We start from the raw sequence: 22,198 nt of genomic DNA on the forward strand, positions 1-22,198 counted from the left end.
TTATTTTATATAATTAAATATTATAAGTTTATTAAAGCGAATTCTTTATTTAAAGGAAAGATTTTATTAAAAGCCTTAAAAGTAATTTAAAAGCTTAATAATTAAAAGAAAGTTAACTTAATTTTAATACTTATAAATTTTATAAATTATATAATTTATATTAAAAAAAAGCTTATAATTATAAGTAATAATAAACTTTTTTAAATAAATATTATTATAATTAAAAAAAAGTATATAATTAAAAATATTAAAGATTAAAATAAAGTTATAAGAATTATAAAAGCTAATTATACTTAATTTAAAGATTTTAAAAAGGTAAAAAATAATTAATTTTAAATTATTAATAATAATTTATAGCTAAAGATAAAAAGAAAGTAAGGAAAAGGAAAAACTTATTTATTAATTAAAATTAAACTTAAAAAGAAAATATTAAGTTTTTTATAATAAAAGCAAGCTTAATAAATATAATAAATTTAAAATTAAAAAAGTATATTTAATAACCTTTATTACTTAAAAAAAAAGCAGCTTAAGCAATTCTAGCTATAATTATTAAAATAAATATTATAAATATCTTAATGCTTAATAATATTAATTTAATTTTAATTAAGTATTTATTAATAATATAATTTAAAGCATATATTTTATTAAAAATATTTTTTAAATTAATATATTTTAAAAATTATATTAAAAATTTATTTTTTAAAGTTAATATAATTACTTTCTTAAAAAATAATATTAAGATTAATACTTTAATTAATTTATTATAAATTATTTAATATTAAGTTAACTTTATTACTATTTATTATAAATATAATTAATTAAAGATATTTTAATTTAGCTTATTTAATAATTTATATAAAAGTAAATAATTACTTTTTATAATTTATTTTTTTAAATATTAAAGCTAAGATAAATTTCTTACTTTTATTATATTATAAATATAATAAATTTTTATATACTTTACTTAATAATATAAACTTAATAATATATAATGAAAAATTTTTTATCTTTAATTAAAGTTATAAAAAAAAAATTTATATTAATTTAAATAAAATTAAAGCTATATTCTTTATTATTAATAATAAGGCCCTTAATATTTTATATTATATTCTTTTAAAAATATTCTTTTTTTTAAATATAAACTTAATATTTAAATAATTAAAAAAATATCTTTATGCTTATTTTATTCTTAATAATATTAAGGTAATATATAATTTAAAATAAAAGAATTAAAAGCCCTTTAAAATAATTTTACTTAAAAAAGCTTAAGTTTCTTAAAAGTATTTATTAGCTTTTAAAAGTATTTTTTTACTTTTTTTAAGCCTTAATTAAAGCTTAATATTAATTAATATATATTATAATATTAACTTATCTTAATATTAAGATAAAAAAAGATAAAAAGGTTTTAAGCATTTTTTTAAATAAAAATATAAAAAGTTTAATTCTTATATTTATAAAAAATTTTTAAATTAAAGTTTAAAAGATTTATTAAACTAAAGAAAAAAGTTAATAAATATTAACTTATATTTATAATATTTATTTATAAAAAAGAATTATATATATTAAAAAATAAATTAATAAAATTTCTTTTATTTTAATAGCTATTAAATTAATTAATAAAACCTTTTAACTTTTAATTAAAACTCTTTATAAATAAATAAATATTAAAGTTTATTTTATAAATAACTATTTTTTTAATAATATTATTCTTAAAAATATAATTAATTAAAAACCTATTTATAAAAAAGAAATAAAATTAGCTATAAATAAAAATTATAAAAGCAAATATAATACTTAAATTTAGCTTAAGTTTTCTTTAATTAATAAGGGATTAAGATTAATACTTAATTAATTAAATGCTTTTTTATAAAAAAATTATAACTTCTTTTTAAAATAAAAAAAAGAAATATTTACTTATTTACTTTTTAATTAAAAGAAATCTTTAATATAAAATTAATTTTATATTATTTAAATTAATATTAATATAATGTTATTATAATTTATTTAAATAATTCCTTATAAGGTATATTAAGTAAAAATAATTTAACTTTTAAAAGCTTTAAGAAAAATAATTATTAAAATGCTTAAGAATTATTAAGTTAATAAAGTTATTAAGAAATCTTATATTATTTATAAAAATTAATAATTTTTTATAAAAAAGAAAAACTTTAATTATTAATTTATTAATAATATTTTAAAAGTTAATAAAGTTATAATTAAAAATATTTTTATTTTATTATTAATAAATAAATTTATTAAGAAATTTATAATATATAAAATATTATTTTTTTTAACTTTTTCTTAAAATATAATTAAATTAAGCTAAATAAAAAAAATTAAGATATTATAATCTTTTTTATTTTAATTAAATTATTTTAATAATATAACTTATTTATAAAAGTTATAAATTTTATTATTTAATTTATATAATATATAATTTAAATTTTTTATAACTTAATTTTTATAATATGCAAATCCTTTTTTAATAATATTATAATTAAGGATTTAAAAATAAATTATAAAAATAAAAAAATATTTACCTTATTAAGAGTTTAAAAATATATATTTAAATATATTAAGAATTTTAATAATATTCTTTATAATTTTAAGTTAATTAAAAAAGTAATTAATATTATTAAATTAAAATAATATAAATAATAAGTTAATATTATTAATTATACTTATAAAATATTTAATTAATTTTTATTAAATAAGAAAATTATTAAAATTAATAAATAAAATATTTATAAAAATATAATTAAGTTTAAATTCTTTTTAAGCTTATTAAACTTTTATAAAATATAAATACCTTTTTATAAAATTATTATTAAGCTATTATTTAACCTTTTAAAAAAAATATACTTTATTAATAAACTTTAAATTATTAAAAAATTATAAATACTTTTAAAGTTATAATTACTTTAAAGCTATATTTAATTAATATTAATTATTTTAATAATAAAATTATTTTTATAATAAATATAAATTTTAAGAAATAAAATATATACCTTATATAAATTAAAAATAAATTATAATATTTAATTTAATATAAAAGTAATATTTAAATAAAGATTAAAAAGCTATATAATATAATAAAATAAAAATATAAAACTATTTTATATATAATTAAATATTTATACTTTTATATTTATAATATTTACTTTACTTTAAAAATAAATTTTAATATTTTAATTTAATAATTAAAGGGATTTACTTTAAATATATTAAGCGCTTATATTATAAAATAACTAATGATAATTAAAATATATAATTTTATTATTTATTATATTAAAGATTTTAAGAATATTATTATAAATATACTTTTTAAAAAGCTATTAAGGCTATTAAATAAAGTAAATTATAAATTTAAAAAAAATATTAAGAATTAATATAATACTTTCTTTAATTAATTATCTTAACTTTAATTATTTAATTAAAAATTATTATTACTTAATAATTATTTTTAATTAAAAGAATTATTTAAAATTACTTAATATTTTTACTATAAAACTTATCTTAAAAACTTAATATTATAATAATAATTATTTTTTTATAAAAAGGCTTATTATTTTTTTATTTATAAAGGAATTCTTTAAAAATAACTTAAAAAGGATTTATTATAATAATAAGTTATTAATAACCTTAATTAAAAGTAAAAAATTATTAAGAATTATTATACTCTTTTTAAGTATTATAAAAGAAATGCTACTTATTTTAAGATTTAAGCTATATATTATTAAAAAGGAATATATATTAATATTAAAAAAGCTATTATTAGCTATCTTTATTATAATAAATAAAATACTTAAATTTATAATAATAAAATTATTTTAATTATATTAAATTAATTATTTATTAAAATTTATATTAATATTTAATATTCATTTTTTAATTAAGAATATAATAAGCTAATTAAAAGATAATATAACTTAATAAGATAGGTTAAAGTTATACTTTTTAAAATAATTAATTTAAAAAGTATTAAGAAGTTTTTTATTTAAAAATTCCTTTTTAAATAAAGGCTTTTAATAAAAATAATAATAAATAAGGAATAAAAAAATATAAGTTAATTTACTTAATATTTTTTAATAATTAAAGTTAAGAAGATTATAATCTTAATATATAATCTTTATATTAATAATATTATTAAATATAAGCATTTTATTATTATAATTATTATTAAAAAAATATTTAATAAAGGGATTAAAGGCTAAGTATAAATCTTATTTTATACTTTCTTTATTAATTAAACTTTACTTAAAAGATTTTATAAAAAAAATCCTTTTTATCTTTTTTATAGCTTTAAATTAATTATTTTAATTAAAATTATTATTTTTATATAATATATTTAAACTTAAACTTTAAATATTTTTATTTAAAATGCTTTTAATTCTTAGCTTTAATTACTCCTTAATTTCCTATAAAATATAAAGGTAATAATTAAATTAATCTTTAATTATAAAAGGAAAGCTATATAGTAAAATATATATTATGGTTTTCCTTAACTTATTTCCTTAAAAAAAAATAACTTAATTTTATTTATTAATAAGTAAAAAAAAGCTAATTATTTTTTATTTTAAAAATTAACTTATTATTAATTTAATCCTTTTATTATTTATAATATTTATTATAATAATATTTATAAACTTTAAATATTTAATAATATTTATCTTTTAAATATATTTTTATTAAAATAATTAAAAAGATTTATTAATTATTTTAAAATATAAAAACCTAAACCTTATTTACTTTAAAAAACTAATCTTATAGCTATTATAAATAATAACCTTTTTTTAAATATTTTAATAAAATTTAACTTATTTAACCTTATTTTAAATAACCTTAACTTTAATTATTATTAAAATTAATTAAATATATCTTTATTTATTACTTAAATATATTAATTATTTATAAGCTTAAACTTATTAAATTTTTTAAACTTTAATATTTAAAATATTAAACTTATAATATACTTATATATAAAATAAAGAAACTTAAAAAATAAATCTTTATAATTTATTAATATTCCTTTACTTTAATTAAATAACCCTTAATATTTTTAATATAACTAGCTTAATAATACTTTTAAATCTTAGCTTAAGTATTTATTTAAGAAAAGGGGGGTTATTTTTATATATATATATATATATATATATTTATTATAATATAAAATTTCTTTTTATATATATTTATTTACTTAATTAAATTTAGCCTTAAGTTTAAATATAAAATATTATATTTTTAAAAAATGCATTATAAAATTTATTATATATTTATTTATTATTTTCTTATTAAAATTAAAAACTTTCTTTTTCTTTTTAATAACTTAATTTACTTTTTTTTTTTTTTTTTATTTTAATTATTATTTATATCTTATTAAAAGCTTATTTTTATAATTAATATAATAAGAATTCTATATTATAAGATTATAATTATTAGCCTTAAATAATATTAACTTTTTTATTTTAAATAATATTAAAGCTAATTATTCCTTTAAGCTATATTATTTTATTAATAATAATTATAAAGCTAAATATATTTTTAAACTTTACTTACTTAATTATTATAGCCTTTTATACCTTCTTTATATTATTATATTTATTTAAGGTATAATTAAATCCCTTAATATAATAAATATAATTAATATAAATATTATTATAAAAATTATATAAGGAGTGGTAATTAAAAAAGGAAATTATAATAAAAACATTCTTATTTATAATTAAGGAAAAATTGCAATTTATATACTTTAAGCAATATTTATAAGAAAAAGCATTTTAATAGTTATAAAAAGCTATAAATAAAGCTACTTAATAATAATAATTAAAGTAATTATATATTATTATTATATACTTTTTATAAGGAGCTTTATTACTTTTTTTAATAATAATAATATTTATATAGCTTTTAATTAAATTCTTAATATTATTTAAAAACCATTCTTTTTAAGGCTTATTAAAAAACCTATTAAATAATTCCTTAATTATCTTTTTAAAGGTAAGATTAATAAATTGCTAAGCAAAGTATTAATTTTATTTAATATTAATAATTTTATATATATAAATATCTTTTATAAAAGTATTATAAAGAATAGTTTTAATAAATTAATTTTTATTAAGAATGCCTTTTAGCTTAAAAGATATATAAATGCTTTTAATTAAGACTTGCTTAGCTTATAAGTTATAATAAATAGCTTAAAAAGGAAAAGGGAAATCCTTTTATATTAAACTCCTTAATTTTAATTAAGAAGAGTTTAATAATAAAGATATTATTATAAAAAGATATTAAAGGATAAGAAGATTATGATATTTTGCTTTAATTTTAGCTTAATTTAAAGGCTAATTAAAATTAAAAAAATATTAAAAAAAGAAAGGAAAAAGAAGAAATTTAAGGGAAAAAAAGAAATTTATATATATAAAGTTGCTATAATAAGAAAAGGTAAGCAATATTAATAATAAATTACCTTATTATTAAAAAAAATAATTTATTATTTTACTTTTAATTAAGATTAATTTATTATTAAAAAGAAGTTATTTACCTTTAATTTTTTACTTATAAAAAAGTTATTTATCTTTTTATTATAAAGGAATTTTAATTAAGTAACTTATTTTAATTTATATTTAATAAACTTATAAATTAAAAGGAAAGTATTTTATAATTAGCTATTATTTAAGAAAAATAAAAGATTATATACCTTTTTATTTTAATTATTAGCAAAATAATAAATTAATGGCTTTTAATAATAACTTATAAGCCTTTTTATTACTTTTTTCTTTTAATTAATATAATTATTTAACTTAAGAATAGTAAGTTATTAACTTTTATTACTTTAACCTATATATATTGCTATATTTATTTATTTATAGCTAAGCCCTTTTCCTTTTTTTCTTTTCTTCTTCTTCTTTTTATTTTTATATTATTATTAATTAAAAGTTAAAGATTAGTTATTACTTAGTTATTTTAATAATAATATATTTTTAATATATTAATCTTTTTTCTTACTTAATTCTTATTTAAAAATAAGTAATAATTATTTATAAAAGCTACTTTAAATTATAATTAAATATTAATTATATCTTTTTTTTTATTTTTAACCCTTTTTACCTTAATTATTTATATAATAATTCTTAAAGATATAAAGCTCTTTTTATTATTATATCTTTTCTTTTTATTACTTAACTTTTATTATTTACTCTTTACTTTATTATTTATTTTCTTTACTTTTTTTCTTTATAATTAAAAGCTAAGATATTTTTTAATTAAAAAGATAAGGTAAAAAAGCGATTTTAATTATTTTTATATTATAAGATATTTTAAGACTTTAATGCCTTAATTTTAATAATTAAGCTTATTAATTTAAGAAAGAATAATTTAGCATTAATAATTATAAAACTTTCTTACTTTAATAACTTTAAAAACCTACTTAATAAAGCATTATAATTTTTAAATATTATAAATATTTAAAATTAATAAAACTTTACTTAAAAAGTAAGTATTAACTTTTTTAAAAATTCCTTTAAAATAAGAATTATTATAAATAAAGTTTTCTTAAATAATATTTAATAATTTTAAATTCTTAATTAATTATTATTCTTTAATATAAAATAAATAATATTTAATAATAAGCTTATAAAAATAATATAAAAATATTTCTTAAGTATTAATTTTTACTTTAAGCTAAGAAAATTAATTAAATTAATAAATTTAATAAAATAATATTAAGCCTTTTTTACTTTTAATTTTTTTAATATAAAAGGGATGTTTTATAACTTTTGCATTATAATTATACCTTACTTAAGAAATATTAATAATATAAATTAATAAAGAATTATAAATTTATTATTATGCTTATTTATATACTTAATTATTAAATAATAGCAATTTTTAATAAAATAAAAAATTATTATTTATTATAAAATAATCTTATATTAAAAAATAAGAAAAGTAAAATAAATAAAAATGCTAAAGCGTTTATTTATAAATATTTAATAGCTGCTTTAAAAAATAAAATATAAGATTTTAATAAAAAGTTTGCATTAAAATTAAGATAAATTAATAAAGTATTTTATAAATAGCATATTATTAAGTTTATTAAAAACTACTTTAAAAAGAATTAAGAAAAGAATAATTAAAAAGTATAGGATTAAGCTAAGGCTTTTTTAATTAAAATTATATATTATAAGATGCTTAAAGCTATTATTAATATTATTATTTAAATATTTATTATTTAATTAAAGCTTAATAAAATTAATAAAGTTATTTAAATACTTATATTAATTCTTTTTATTAAGATTAATAATATAAAAGTAATTAAAGCAAGAAGTAAGCTTTTATTATAAAGAGATATTATTTAATAGCAGCTATTTAAATTATAATATGCTAAGATTATTATTAATTATAAGAAGAGTATAAAGGAAATAATACCTTTAATATAAATTAATTTAATAATTTAATTTTAAATATTTAATATATAATAAGGTATAAACTTTTAAATAACTTAAAATTAATTAAGCATAACTTTAATTAAATAAGCCTTTAATTTAAGTATTATGCTATAAAATATTTTAAAGCTAACAAAGAATGCTTATTTTAGCATATATAAAGATCTTTTTTATTTACTTATTTTAATAATAAATATAAATAAAACTTAAAGTATATTAATTAACTTAAAATAATTAAAATAATAATAAAATTTATTTAGGAATAATTTAAAAGGCTTATAAATAAGCTAATTAAGTAATTAAATATAAGATATAAATATTAAAAGTAAAAGCATTATAAAAAGCAAAAGCAAAGTAAAAGCTTTATAAAAAGCAAAAGCAAAGTAAAAGCTTTATAAAAAGTAAAAGTAAAAGTTAGCAAAGCTAATATATTATGCTTAATATAATAATTAAAAAAAGAATAAATTTACTTTTTATTTTATAAAGATATTTAAATTTTTAATAGCTATATTAATGCTAGCTATTAAAGCAAACTTTAATAATTAAGAGAATATAATTAATAAATATATTGCTAAGTAAATCTTAAAAATATTTAAAGCTTTTATAAAAAAGTAAAAGCTATAATAAAATAAGTAAGCAAGGGATTAAAAATAATAATAATAATTAGGATTATAATAAGGTAAATTTTAAAATTTAAAGGCTTAATTAAAAATAGCAAAGTTTTATTTTAATAGTTTTTATAATATTTATTATAAAATACTTAAAAAAGGGTATATTAATAAGTATAAGGAATTATATAAAAAATAATATTACGCTAAATTTTAGCTAATTATAAAAAGCTAGCTTTTATACTTATTTTAAATATTTTTTTAAGAAATTAACTTTTTTCTTTTTTTATATATTTAATGCTTTAATTAAGCTTTTTTTATTTTTAAGAATTTTTAAAATATTTATCTTTTTCCTTTTTTTAATTCCCTTTTATTTTTATCTTCCCTTTTTATTACATTAAAGCTCTTCCTTAAGTTATCCTTAAGAGGGTTTAGCAAAACCTATCCCCTATTATTTAGGTAGCTCGTTTTTAATATATTATTAATAAAAATAAATATTAATTTAGTTCTTTTAATTATAATTATTAAATTTAAAAGTTATTATTAAGATTATTTAAGGCGTAATAAACATGCATATATTAAAAGTAAGGGAGTTTATTATAGTTTTTTATTATAATAACTACCTCTTTATATATTAAATATTATTATTATTATAAATTGCGTTATATAAATTTATAACGTTAATAATATTAATTAGCATAATTAAAAGATTATTTCTTTAAGCCTTGCTAATTTATAATTACCCTTGCAATTATTAATTAATATTAGCTAATTATATATTATAATATAATATTTAGTTAATATAATAGTTAATTATTGTTAATTATAAAAAAAAGGAAGGTAAAAGGCTTAACTATGCTAATTATTTTATATGCAATGCTAAGGCTGCTGCCTGCTAAGCATCTTAACAAGCTAAAGCTGCCTAATCCCAAACAGTCCTCTATACAAACAACACCCATTATTCCCACAATAACAAATAAATTTAAGTATGAAATTATGGGTATATAGGTGTAAAATATGCTGGTAACCTTTTAGGATGCAATTTATGTTATTAAGAAGCTTGGAATGAGATATTTTTAAATTAATGCTTCATGAATTATATAAGATAATAAAGATAATTAAAAGGTTAAAGCTATTATAATGTGCAATATTTTTGCTTACTTAAGAGTTACTATTAGTATGGCTAAATGCTTTTCGTTTGGTAAGCATTTCCTTTCAAGGCTTGCTAAGGAAATGTTAACTCTTAACTTTTACTCCACACTAAAGCTTAATATCTAGGGCTCATACTCTATACGACTTGAACTACGATATGTTAAACTTGTAAATAAAGATACCATAAAGACAGCATGGGTGTCTTGTGGTTGGGTGTGGCAAGAGGAGATGATGTTTATATGATAAGTTGTATTTAGCAACAAAACCGTGTAGTTTTGGTGCGGCTAGGGAACTTTCCTTAAGGATGGATGGTGGGAGTTTAATGTGCTTATGCCTAAGTATTGACAAAAGTTTTATTGGTTGAAATTTGTTGAGGCTTACTTGTTGAGGGCGCTTATACACGCCTTGGATAGACTTAAAGGAATAGCCGGTGTGGTTAAGTTTATTCAATGCTCGTACTAAACGCAAGAAAATCTAATAAAATATCTTGCGGGGCTATGGCAACATAATGACCTTTATACGCAGCTCCGTTGGATATGCAAAGAATCAGCATTGTTATATACTGAATTGCCTGCGCTTTTATACGACTGGGGACGATATATTGCCCCATCCTGGAGCTGGGCGTTTTGAAATGGGGGTGTTCGCTGTCCTCACGCTCTCGATGTGGAACGGGTTATGTTCCAAGTTATCAAATCGGACTTGCGAGCTTCTAACAAAAGTGCCATGGTATCGGTAGCATTTGGGTTGATGATAACGCTCTCTGGAAAGGTTTTGCAGACACCAGTGGAGCCAAGCAGCGGCCGTCTCGTTGTGGAACCCGAAGGCAGGTGGCCAGACAAGTGGGAGGTATCTAGCAGCTCGGGCGACACTAGCTCTTGCCTGGATTGGGTGCCCAAAAACGATGTCGAAGAGGAAAGTAAATTTCAACGTCAACTTTGTCTCTTTGCGATAGACGTGATTCAGTTCACACCAGAAAAGTATAAATATACTTCGGGTCTCATCCTTACACTAGACAATGATACTAAATCTGGAGTCTTGATCTATTACAGAGTTGGGGTGTTCGATTATGCAGGTGATAGGGAGATGTTCACGAGCCAACCAGAAGCGGAAATTACTATTCGATAGAGCATTCAACATCCTTGTCGAGGCATTGAACAACATCGGGCTGGACCCCTGTTTTGGAACGCTGTTTGCATTGGCGATACAAGTAATTATAAAGCCCAGTAGGGAACAGGGTATCCGGCATGTATTAATATCAAGACGCATTCTGCAAATAATTAACGTCCTACTACTGATGCCTTCGTTAGAGTAAAGAACGTATTTACTATCTATCAAGATCCATAGAAGTATACTCCCTATCTGATGGAAGACAATTGACGAGCGAGCCAAAAGTTGAACCAATCTATAATTCCCCGAAGACTCTGTTCTTTCACCCACCCTGCGAGACCATTATTCAGATGAGTTCTCACCTGAGAGAGTCTACAAAGATTTAATTACGGGGCGACTTACGCTCATAAGAGTCATTCTGGTTCCCGCGCAAGGCGAACCCGTGTTCAACCCCAGAGAAGAGCTGCAAATGATATGTCTTCTTGTCTTCAACCAGCATGTCGAGCGCCCGTCGCCGAGATTGGGCGTCGAACGTATGGTCAACCACCGAACAAGAGAGAAACAGTGGATCTTTTCCCAAGTTGTCAGTATGGTCTCATGGGCATTGGGTAAAAAGACTCTTACTCTTGAGATTTCGGAAGTGGTGCTCCTTGAGGAAGGCCGGGTGAGCGAAGGCTCCGGCGGAGCAGATACCACCCTCAGCGAGCTGGTCACAGACGTACGGCGCGCCGAAGCAGTACCTATACAGTCAGTCATCATTGCGGCAAAAAACGAACAAGTAGATATCCTCACCCGACGCATCCGTATTTCGTCCCTGACGAGCCATATTTGGCCTTCACTGCGTCCACCCATCCCGGCACAGCCTCAGCGGCAAAGTCTTGATGCTTCTTCTTCCAAGCCTCATAGTCGAAGTCCGGCTCCGTGGTCGTATCGTGTCGGTCCTTGCGGTGCTTCCCTACTGGATCGCCTCTGAAGTAATCAAGACCAATGGTTAGATATCCAGCGTCTGCGAAGCCGTCCATGACAAGGAGTCCATTGTTGAAAAAGCCCCAGACGTCTGGGAAGTACAGCACGATATTTCCATTGGAACGTCCGTCAGGTGGATGGACAACGTAGGTCTCTATCCCCTCGACCGTCTCGTATGTCCCGCGTGGCTCGCCGTCGTGCAAGCTTCCCGTAATGCAGCAGTCCCCTGGTGGCTTTGCTAAATAGCCCGGATCGGTGGTTGCTTGCGCCATTCAATCACAATCCTATACAAGTGTTCCTTACTTCACCTTTCTGGTGTGCTTAGCGATGAGTTCAAGATGCCCCTCGCGATTTAGCACCAGTTGGGTCAGGGAGTCCCATGGAGTCCCATTCGGCCTAGAGATGTGGCGATGTGACGTGGGGAGAAGCGGAGTTCCTAGACTATAATTCGCTGAATTTTACGACCTCGTCAAAAGTCCTCGACAAGGGCATACTTTATAAGCATTAAAAGAACTGGTCTATCACCAATCCAAAAACCTATTACTGGGGTGGGTCGATCCCCAGCAAGCTCCCAGACATGTCCTCCTGAAATTTGCTTCGAGAGACCCCGTGGCAGCCAAGGTTGCAACTGATGTCGTCGTCATGGTAGGTTACGACATCCGAATGGCCGGGCTCCTCAGTGAGGTGGCGGCGGTAGAAACACGAAAGAAATGCTCTTGTGCATGCTTGTAGGCATCGTTCAAGGGCAGACTGCTTATCGAATTGAGTCGCGGCGAAAGAAACGGCCAATATGATACCAATTGTCAGCTTCATGTCGGCTTGTTTATGCTTCGCTTGTTAAATGATTTCAGGGGTTCTCATGAACGTTGTCGGTACGGCGACATCATGAAATGTAGTTGATAATTGGGGATCCAGTGTCTCGATTCTTAGTTTTGAAGCGCTTTCAAGCTACTTTTTTTTTTTTTTTTTTAACGCTGGGTGTTTAAACGTTTATCACTCTGTGAAGGGACTGCATGCATATTGCTTAAGAAGCATATGTGTACAGATTAAAAACGAGACCACTCGAGCTACTTACAAATACCAGAAGACATGAATCCTGAGTCATTCCAGTTCTCCGGACATGAAAGCACCTATTAGAAAAATGCGGTCTGCGTTTCTCCTCTCAGGCTCTTTCTGTGTTGGACACATGAAACGTCGCATATTCCTGTCTCTCAAAGGGCACCATAAATGTGAGACGTGAGCATAATGTCTTGAGCATACTGGCTGAAGTCCAGGGTTTTCAAAAACCCATTCTTTCAAATTATGATATCTTGGGGATGCAAATCCATCTTAACATTCAATTATGTTTTAAGGCTACTACCACTGTTTCGTATGCTTCATCACTATGAGCGTGGTAGATCCCAGATGATCATGTCCAAGACGGATAATATTTAAGCACGAAAGAAACCAATGCCTAACAGTTATATTAACGACTGTCGCTCTAGTGATAAGCGTGAGGCTGCACATGTCCTGTCTCGTTACCCGTCGGACAAGGAGAACTGGAGGCATTTCAACTTGCCAAAGGACACACAACTCATTCCAAGAGGTCATCCGGAATTTGGAAGAAAGTATGTATGCATTTGGAACAAATTACTTGAAATACACGGCCTCAGGCTTGTGCACACATATTTTCCCAGACTTGTTGCTCTTCAACACCAGCCGTGGATCGTCCTCGCTCGCTTTGATGGTCTTCCCTTCCACGTCCTTTTCCTCGCGGAGAATCTCAACGACCTCGCCGTCCACAAAGCCTGGCAGAGCTTTCCATTCGACTTGCTGACCCACCTCCGGCAGCCTTCCCGCTGATCCCTGCGTCTCGGGATCCCGCGGGTCGTCGTGCTTCGATCCGACCTTTCCCTCGGCCTCGGCGCCGTTGGCTTCCGGCGTCTCGGCCGCGCTACTGGCGCCATTCGATCCCTTCTGCTTCTTGTTGGACGACGACGGCTGCTCGTCCTCGTTATCGCGTTTCGTGCCTCGCGGCTCTTCCTTGTCAGCCTCATCGTCATCCTCGACTGAGACCTCGCTCTCGATGTCTTCATCGTAGTCACCGCCGGAATCATAGACCTCGTCGACCTCGGCTTGTTGGTCCTCGTCTTCTTCAGCGGGTTCTTCGTCGTTGACCTCGTTGTCTTCTAGGACCTCCTTGACGTCCTCCGGATCAGGCTCTGGAGCTTCGTCGCTAGCACCAGCCTCCGCATCTTCTGGGACGAATTCTTCTTCTTCCGCCGGGTCGTGGTCGTCAATGATATCTTTGTTCTTGGCTTCTGAGTCGCTCATGGTGCTGGCGTATTTTGACGAATGTTTTAAAACAGGGTGGTGAAGCACTATTGCCCAACGTGTTGTTAGATAAGCCTGGATGTACAGGTCGAAAGTGTGGGAAAGGGGGCTGGGAGCTGGCGGTCCAGACTACCTATCAGGCGCCGAGCTGAAGTGCTTGACGTCAATCTCATCTACAGCCCCCCCTGGAATTTTCCGGTATCTGAATAGCCCCAACAGAGCTGCTTTGCGTCATGACCGCGGGGTTTTGGGGGGCATGGCCGAGCAAATGTTCGAGGCATATCTAGTAGAAATTGCAAAACAGCGTTGAAGTGGGCTTGATGCGTCCAATGTTCCGTATTCACATCACATTGGGGATTCGAGATCTTTCATGTATGCCGCTATGTTGACATTCATCGAAATCTAGAGCCCAAGTAGGCTACACTCATGCAACTGCAAGTCTTCTCCAGCCCTATCGTATGCCCTAGGCAGGGCCCATGTCGCTGCTCCACTCCAGCGGAGGGGGGCTGGGCTTCCAGTGGACATTACGGCACCACTTGCCGTTCAGGGACTTGACGTTCGACCGCCCACAGCTGCCCTGCTCCACTGCACTAGCCATACACTTGTGGTCGGCGTCGGACTCGACCCACGGCCACTGCATATAAAAGTGCAGGTCAACACCGTAGAAGTACCTGCCGTAACCAGGGTCGCTCGGGTCCGTCGCCTTGGAGAACGTTGCCGTGGCCGGGTAGTTTCGGTTGCAGGTGTACACGCCGTTGAGGAGGTTGAAGTTGCCACCGCACTGAATTTATACCCGAAGGCTGGTTAGTCGCTTGTTGCAGCACGGCTGGTTGGAATCATTTTGGATGGGACTTACGTTCTTGATCATGTTGTCAATTATACCCTGGCACCAGCCCTTGGTGTTCTGGCTGTTTTCTTTGTTAGCAGTCTTGCCAAGGCGAAGGGCCCGGAACATCTTGGTGTACATACCCCGTGCCGGAGACAGTGACCCGGACTTGCATGCTATTTCCCCCGCCCCAATTAGTCTGACAGCTCTGGTGGTAGCCGCCGGCTCCGTGATCGCGAGCGAAGGCGCAGTCGGCTGCCTCAAATTCGTGAGTGAGGTTCATAGTGGTGTTGCTCGGGACGTAGGTCCGCCAGACTCCGGTTGAGTTATCCCAGGGAGGAAACTGTAGAGGGTTGTCATCGTCGAATGGAGCGCTCGGGGGCGTCATGTCGACTGGTGGTGGGTTGGACGAGTTGACTTGAGCGCCGATGCTCCCTATGGGTAGCATGCCGCCTGGGTTCAAATCCATCCTGAGATTGCTGGGTCAGTATCGAGGCACGTAAAAAGTAAAGTAGGGAAATTTCCAGCGTCCCCAGCATTGGTCTGTACTCACCAGATCTTGCGCTGGCTGGCAGCGATGTTCCACCTTGAGGGCGAAGTATAGCTATTTGCTCCGTCAGGTGGCACTCCGGTCCAGTCCCAACCCCGAGTGCCTCCAATGAACCGGGCGATCCATTGGCCATACCCATTTGTTGGGGGGCACCATCGGTAACCTCCATCTGGTGAGGCATCACTCGGGCGCCGGGTGATGACTCCAAGGTAGACACCGTGTTCAGTAAACACTACACGATCCTGTCCAGGGTTTTGGTTGAATCCTAGATTCTGTCAGCACAACGGTGTCCTGTTTTGCCGCCGAATTGACATGATAGAACGGGCTGGAGTGCTTGCACTTGCCTGTGTATGAGTTTGTCCACAGTAGCGGCCATGCGTACAAGTCAAAGTTGTGATAATCACCAAATCGACCCCAGTGAGTGCCATCGAGGTTATCATCACCGAAGTCAAGGTAGGAAGGATACTGGATACTAGATTTGTTAGCACTAAGTCGAAAATCCATAAACGAATCTTTGGCAACATACTTTCCGTACGTGACAAACTCGCCAGGACTCGGATCACGGGTACGTTGTAGAACCTCATAGCCTTGCTATAACCCCATGAGATACATGATTAGCTCCATCAACAAACTGTTCAAATTTGTGGATAGCACCCACCTGCATGGCAGTGTAGATCTCCTCTTGGGTGTAGATGATGGCGTCTTCACCGGTCTCAGGATCGTTGGCCATGACGTAGTCGGGGATGGCATTGTACGGCTGGCCCCAGTTGTATGTTGAGACGTGAGAAGGCAGGTCACTGTAGCCGTTCCGACGTGGACCAAGACTGGCACGGGTTGCGCCCTCCAGCGTAGTTGCGGTTCCGGTGGGAATCGCAGATGCCACGCCTAAAAAGGCGAGCAAGATGCCCACAAGCATAGAGAAGGTCTGTAGTATTTCGAATCAGTACGAAATGTGGCTTCTTGTAGCCCTGAAATGGAGATAAGCTTACCCTCATGGTGGGCGTTTGTGTGTCCAGGGGGCGAGTTCCAAGTCTCCCTGCCGAAAAAGGGTGTCGTGTATGTGGAGGACAAAGTGTGGTATTTGTTATTGCGGTCCACAGTGAGCTGTGCAGAGGATGAAAAGAAGGAAAGAGATCGAAGAGATTACACTGATCGAAAATTTCTTAAGTAATTCTTTAGAAAGGGTGTGGCCCCTATTTTGCAAACAACTTAGTACTGTACACATTGAATGGTGCAGTGTTACGGGTGGTGGATGACTGCTGTGGACTTTTGCATGTTCCAACAAACAGCATTCACAAGCTTAAATGAAGACGATGAGTACCAGTCCTCCAGTCCAAGGTGGCCTATTCACAGTACACACGTGTTCCTAGATGGGCTCTGGAGTTTATCGAAACCTCGTCAAGGGGATAATGGAAACAACTAACAGTAAACATGAGTCTGGACAAGGATGCTTTCCAATGCACCTAAATAAACATTGCAAACGGTAAGGAAAACCCTCAGATCCAACATGATCAGTCGCCCGTCATTATTTAGACAATATCTGTGTGGGATAGATTCTAATGAAATTTTGATTGCGGAAACAGAGATAAATGATTCCTTTGCAAGACGAATCTCCGTCATTAGGGCCAGTGTGGTGATAGATTTGTACAGCCAACTGGCTCAAGTCTGGGTGATCTTGAAAAGGCTGCAACACACTCCGCATTAACTTCCCGAAACCCTCATCATACCATCTCAAACTACCCACAATCGTTCTAATCGCCTAAAAATGTACGAGCCTGTAAGATTATCCTACTGATGATTCAGCCTTGCAGCTCTGTTGTTCCGGTAGGACACCACAACCATGCTGTAGTGTAGCAGGCGTGCTGCCGCGTTGTAACCCTAGCAAGGAGCGATTATGGCTGGGGAGTGTGTGGACATGTTCAGCGTCTCGCTATCCCCTGAGGAGCCTACGTCTTGCTTGAATCGGTCAAACTACATCTACGTAGACGATTGGGCAACCGACTACAATATGTATACTGAATGGCAGTTGGAAAGACGCTGATGGATGGACCGCTTGAGCATCTCGGCACCATCTGTATATTCGGCAGCGAGAAAGGGTCCTTTTTGCACGCCCGACTTCAAGTCACTTGAGTCCGGCTGCGGTCTCCTAGTCGCGCGTCCCGGGCAGTGCGTCTCTGTCCTTCATCATTCTACCCGAGGTGATCACGGCATCACGATTTAGCAGGCCGCCAGAGCTTGACAGATACAGAGGCATCCTCGGGATACCCCTGACCTGGATCATGAAGCTGTCATTCCACAGCGTCAAGAAAAACGTGAGTGATGAGGCGAACGAAGAGTTCTCACGGCGGCCGGGCTGGTGAAGCTATCTGAGCAGTGGCAGCTATCCATATGTACTCCTAGACGTGTTCATGTCGGGCCTGGTGTGCCTTGTGCTGTGCCTGCTTATGTGTGTATACGTGGGGATGCTGCGACAGTTGGACGAATTATCTCTGGATAAAGCACATTTCTTTGTCCAAACTATTTAAAGAGATTATATATAATCATACCAGCTATTGAATATCTCTCTGGCTATCAGTCTGTAATTGCAAATATCATGTCCCTCAACCTGCGCGGATCGGTATGCAGAATGCTTCACTTCCTCGCCATCTTCCAGCCAGCCCCATCTCCGCGCACCCGAGTTTGGAAAAATGAAAGCTGTGCTGATCTTGCACGAGACCTGAGATCCGTGCTGAATTCACTAGAAACGTCGATTGGTCCTCTCAATAGGCTCCACAACGGTGTACGCAAAGAAGGCTGAGTACCGTAGCTTCGGAGACGATGTCCGAAGCGGCGGATGGACACACGACAGGAACCCACAGGACCCCGATTTTCACCAGCTGGGCGGTGATCTTCCTCCGTGTCTTACGATGCCCCGCTGTGACAAATGATCGTCAATCCGGCACCCGAGGAAACGCAAAGTGGTGTAATCGTTCCGCGAAGACTTTGATTCATGAGTATAGACCAGCTGAAAGTGTAGAGAGAGAGCAGGCAATGCTCCGTGCAGATCTGTCCACAGAGGAAGGTCTTGTGAAATGTCACACGCAGTTTTGTGTTAGATTTGAGAGCCTCAAGGTATCAGAAACGTGTTAGCGACCACTTGATAAATCCCTGAATAATATCTCTGAAACGGGTATCTCACGTAGTATCAAATCCGAGAAGGGGCACATGCTGGATCCTCCCAACTCGTAGTTGCACCGACTGCCGAGAGGATGAATGGATGAACCGGTACATCCAGCCCCACAATGCACTGCCCACGTCACTGAAGGATTCTATGCTCCTCAATCACAGCGTTGCCTGCTTGAACTGACACAAACAACTTGAAGCTATAAACACCATGAAGCGGACAGATGTTCCACCTGTCAGCTTACCACTTGCAGCAGATGGATTCTCGACCCACACGACGAAGTCTCCACTTGGAAAAGTTGCCAGTTTGGCCACCATAACCAGGATAACAATCCTACCCAGTCGCCGCAGTTGACCAACACCAAATAAGCTTTCACAAAGGCTTGGCCGGGGCTGATGATTCAGGACACCATGCAGGTGCCTGTGATGCACAAGAGCTGAGTGAGCGACGACGTGTGGAGTGTTGAGGTTGCGCTCGTATCAGAAGGCGACCGACAAGTCCGAACCAAGGTCAACGCATGGATTACGGCGAAGAGTATATAAGGCATGAAATGTCCCTTCGAAGTTCCTGACAGAATCAGACCCAAGACACGCCAAAAAAGACATCCAATCTCATCCATTCACACAACACCCAACGAACACTTCAGCCAAGATGCGTTTCTCCCTGACCACCATCGCCATTGCCCTTCTCGGCACAGCCGTGGCCCTGCCCAACCCTGATGTCAACACCGTCGAGGAGCGAGCTGCCGTGAGTACATCCCTTGACTTCACCATCAACGACATGCAAGTGCGTTCAAAGCTAAGATTAGACATACAGCAATGCGGTAATGAGTTCGACCACTGCAACTCGGAGGCAGACTGCTGCGGTGGCCTTACTTGCTACACCAAAGGCAGCGTCTGTGTCTCTTAAATGCGAAGCACACTCGGCCTTGTCAGTGAGTACTCAGTTTAGCCATAGTGGTGATAGAGCATATTTCTAACATGATTCAAAGTCTGGATGGTCAAGCGATCAGTATCGAGAACGGTGTGAATGAGGGGATTGAAAGGAGGACATGGGGTTGTTTGCATACCTGAGTAGTTAAAAATAGAATACATTCCTTGTATACCCTTGAACTAGTATGAAACCGCTCGATTCGTTCTGTCCAGAGTATGTGGATTTGTTTGAGTGTGATGCACGAAATGGGACAGACTGGCATCGACAATGATTCTTCGTATCACGTACTGAGGGTTTCGGGAAGGAATGGAATGATGTGCATAAGCTGAGTTGAGTATGTGCGTCCCAGAATATACGTCCATAGAGAAAGTAAGAATCCCCTCTCCTACGCCTTGCCAAGCATCTCATCGTATTCCGGGAGCCGCCACTCATCCCCACCGTCCTCCTGGAAAAACCAGCCCACAATGGACATCAACCTCAGAAGCATGACCAGTCTCAGAATCACATGGAGAAAGGCAGTCCCTACCCACGACGTAGGCACAAGATCGAAGACCCTGGAGCCCTCCACAACCCCCTTTTGGACCCGGGTGATAAAAGGCCGCAGCTTTTGGTCGTACTCCTCGAGCGCGACAGCGAGGCCCTCCTTGCCCCCGGACGCCCCGCAGTGCTTCTCGATCTCGCCGGCCAGTATGTAGGTCCCGACCATAGCGGAAGTCGTGCCCATGCCAGTGGCCGCCGTCGGACAGTGCGCGGCGTCCCCGACGAGGACCACGCGGCCCTTGGACCACGAGTCGAGCTTGACGACCGCGAGGCGCTCCATGTAGAAGTCGTCCGCCTCCTCGAGCCCCCTGAGGAACTCCTCCGTCCTCCAGCCGGCGCCGCGGAATATCTCGGCCAGGGCTGCCTTCTCGCCCGCGACGCCGCCCCTGTGCGCCTGGGCCAGCCGCTCCGTGGCGCCTCCCTTCATCACTTCGAAGTATGCCTGGATCTTGTGCGGGTCGCTCCTCCGGCAGAAGATCATCCGGCCCCCTGTCGCTAGGAAGACGTTGGCGTCGTAGTTGTCGCCCGGTTCCATCTCCTTGGGTATGGTATAGTAGCCGATGTAGACGTTGTCGCGGAGGAAGTGCATCGGGTCTGGGGTGTCCTTTCCGATCATCATGTTTCGGGTGCGTGACCATTGGCCATCCGCGCCGACGAGTCTAGAAAGTGCGTCAGTATTTATGACAGTTCCGATCAAGTTCGATGCTGTGAAGCGCTCAGTAACGGGACACTCATACGTACAGATCAAATTGCTCAGTCTTGCCATCTGAGAACACAACCTCAACGCAATCGCGCTTGTCTTCGTAGCTCTCGATGGATGTCCCAAACAACACCTTAGCCTTCGAAGTACCGTATAGCAGTCTGGTAAGATCACCACGCATGATCTCGTAGTCCGAGGTGATGCTCTGGGCGCCCTGTCCGCTCTTGTTCGCCGGGAAGTACGCCAGTTCCCTCCCAGAGCTTGAGACCACCCGCGTGCCCTCCTCCTTCGCAGCGTGCGCGCGGAACCCTTCGTCGAGCCCCATGCGCTTCAGAACCTCGATGCCGGGCCCGCGCAGGTCGAGCTGCAGCCCCGTCACCCGCAGGTCTGGGTACCGCTCCACGACCGTGACGTCGTGGTTCGATTTGGTGAGCCAGAAGCCGAGGGCGTTGCCGGCGATGCCGCCGCCACAAATTAGGACTTTTAATCGAGCCATTCTCGGGGTGATGCAGCTGATATTGACCTTGTCGGGAAAAGGAAATGACGATTCGAGGCTGAGGTGTTGTTCTGCTGAGATGGATGTCAACCAGAGACGATTTTGACGAGAGTATCATCATGCGAAAACCCATCTTTATACATGTGGTATGAAGTTGACCCGTTGACTGACATGCGTTGGTTAAATTATCGGCCTTTTCGGTCCGTCAACACGAGCTCCTGCATTGTGCGGAAATACCATACACCTCTTGGGCACTCCCCGTGTACGTGACACACGATACCCAGGAGGTTACCGTGTTGTCTGCATCGGCAAATCGATTAAGCGGGTGTACATTCTCGGGGTTTCCCCTGAGTAGCATCGGCGTCGGGCTGGGATCTCCGGGGTAAGACGGCCGAACTTTGAG

The 22,198-nt window shown here is 32.7% G+C and overlaps 5 protein-coding genes across 5 annotated transcripts; 1 reads left to right on the forward strand and 4 right to left on the reverse strand.

The window, feature by feature from the left end:
- Positions 1 to 9,250: 9,250 nt before the first annotated feature.
- INS49_014388 (uncharacterized protein) lies at positions 9,251 to 12,546 on the reverse strand (the record flags this gene model as incomplete). The annotated part of the gene is made up of 4 exons (XM_043175079.1): positions 9,251 to 9,255; positions 11,711 to 11,878; positions 11,933 to 12,048; positions 12,101 to 12,546. The coding sequence occupies 4 exons, from the start codon at positions 12,544 to 12,546 to the stop codon at positions 9,251 to 9,253; spliced, it is 735 nt and encodes a 244-aa protein (XP_043022024.1).
- Positions 12,547 to 13,903: 1,357 nt separating this feature from the next.
- INS49_014389 (uncharacterized protein) lies at positions 13,904 to 14,587 on the reverse strand (the record flags this gene model as incomplete). The annotated part of the gene is made up of 1 exon (XM_043175080.1): positions 13,904 to 14,587. One exon carries the CDS (start codon positions 14,585 to 14,587, stop codon positions 13,904 to 13,906), a length of 684 nt encoding a protein of 227 aa, XP_043022025.1.
- Positions 14,588 to 15,050: 463 nt separating this feature from the next.
- On the reverse strand, positions 15,051 to 16,958 carry INS49_014390 (uncharacterized protein; the record flags this gene model as incomplete). The annotated part of the gene is made up of 8 exons (XM_043175081.1): positions 15,051 to 15,368; positions 15,444 to 15,495; positions 15,557 to 15,883; positions 15,967 to 16,228; positions 16,368 to 16,435; positions 16,490 to 16,554; positions 16,622 to 16,888; positions 16,953 to 16,958. 8 exons carry the CDS (start codon positions 16,956 to 16,958, stop codon positions 15,051 to 15,053), a joined length of 1,365 nt encoding a protein of 454 aa, XP_043022026.1.
- Positions 16,959 to 19,777: 2,819 nt separating this feature from the next.
- On the forward strand, positions 19,778 to 20,035 carry INS49_014391 (uncharacterized protein; the record flags this gene model as incomplete). Its single annotated transcript, XM_043175082.1, has 2 exons — positions 19,778 to 19,873; positions 19,943 to 20,035. 2 exons carry the CDS (start codon positions 19,778 to 19,780, stop codon positions 20,033 to 20,035), a joined length of 189 nt encoding a protein of 62 aa, XP_043022027.1.
- Positions 20,036 to 20,444: 409 nt separating this feature from the next.
- Positions 20,445 to 21,795, reverse strand: INS49_014392 (uncharacterized protein; the record flags this gene model as incomplete). Its single annotated transcript, XM_043175083.1, has 2 exons — positions 20,445 to 21,258; positions 21,341 to 21,795. 2 exons carry the CDS (start codon positions 21,793 to 21,795, stop codon positions 20,445 to 20,447), a joined length of 1,269 nt encoding a protein of 422 aa, XP_043022028.1.
- Positions 21,796 to 22,198: the final 403 nt, after the last annotated feature.

This window comes from Diaporthe citri (assembly GCF_014595645.1).
Source record: "Diaporthe citri strain NFHF-8-4 chromosome Unknown scaffold_7, whole genome shotgun sequence".
NCBI lineage: Eukaryota > Fungi > Ascomycota > Sordariomycetes > Diaporthales > Diaporthaceae > Diaporthe > Diaporthe citri.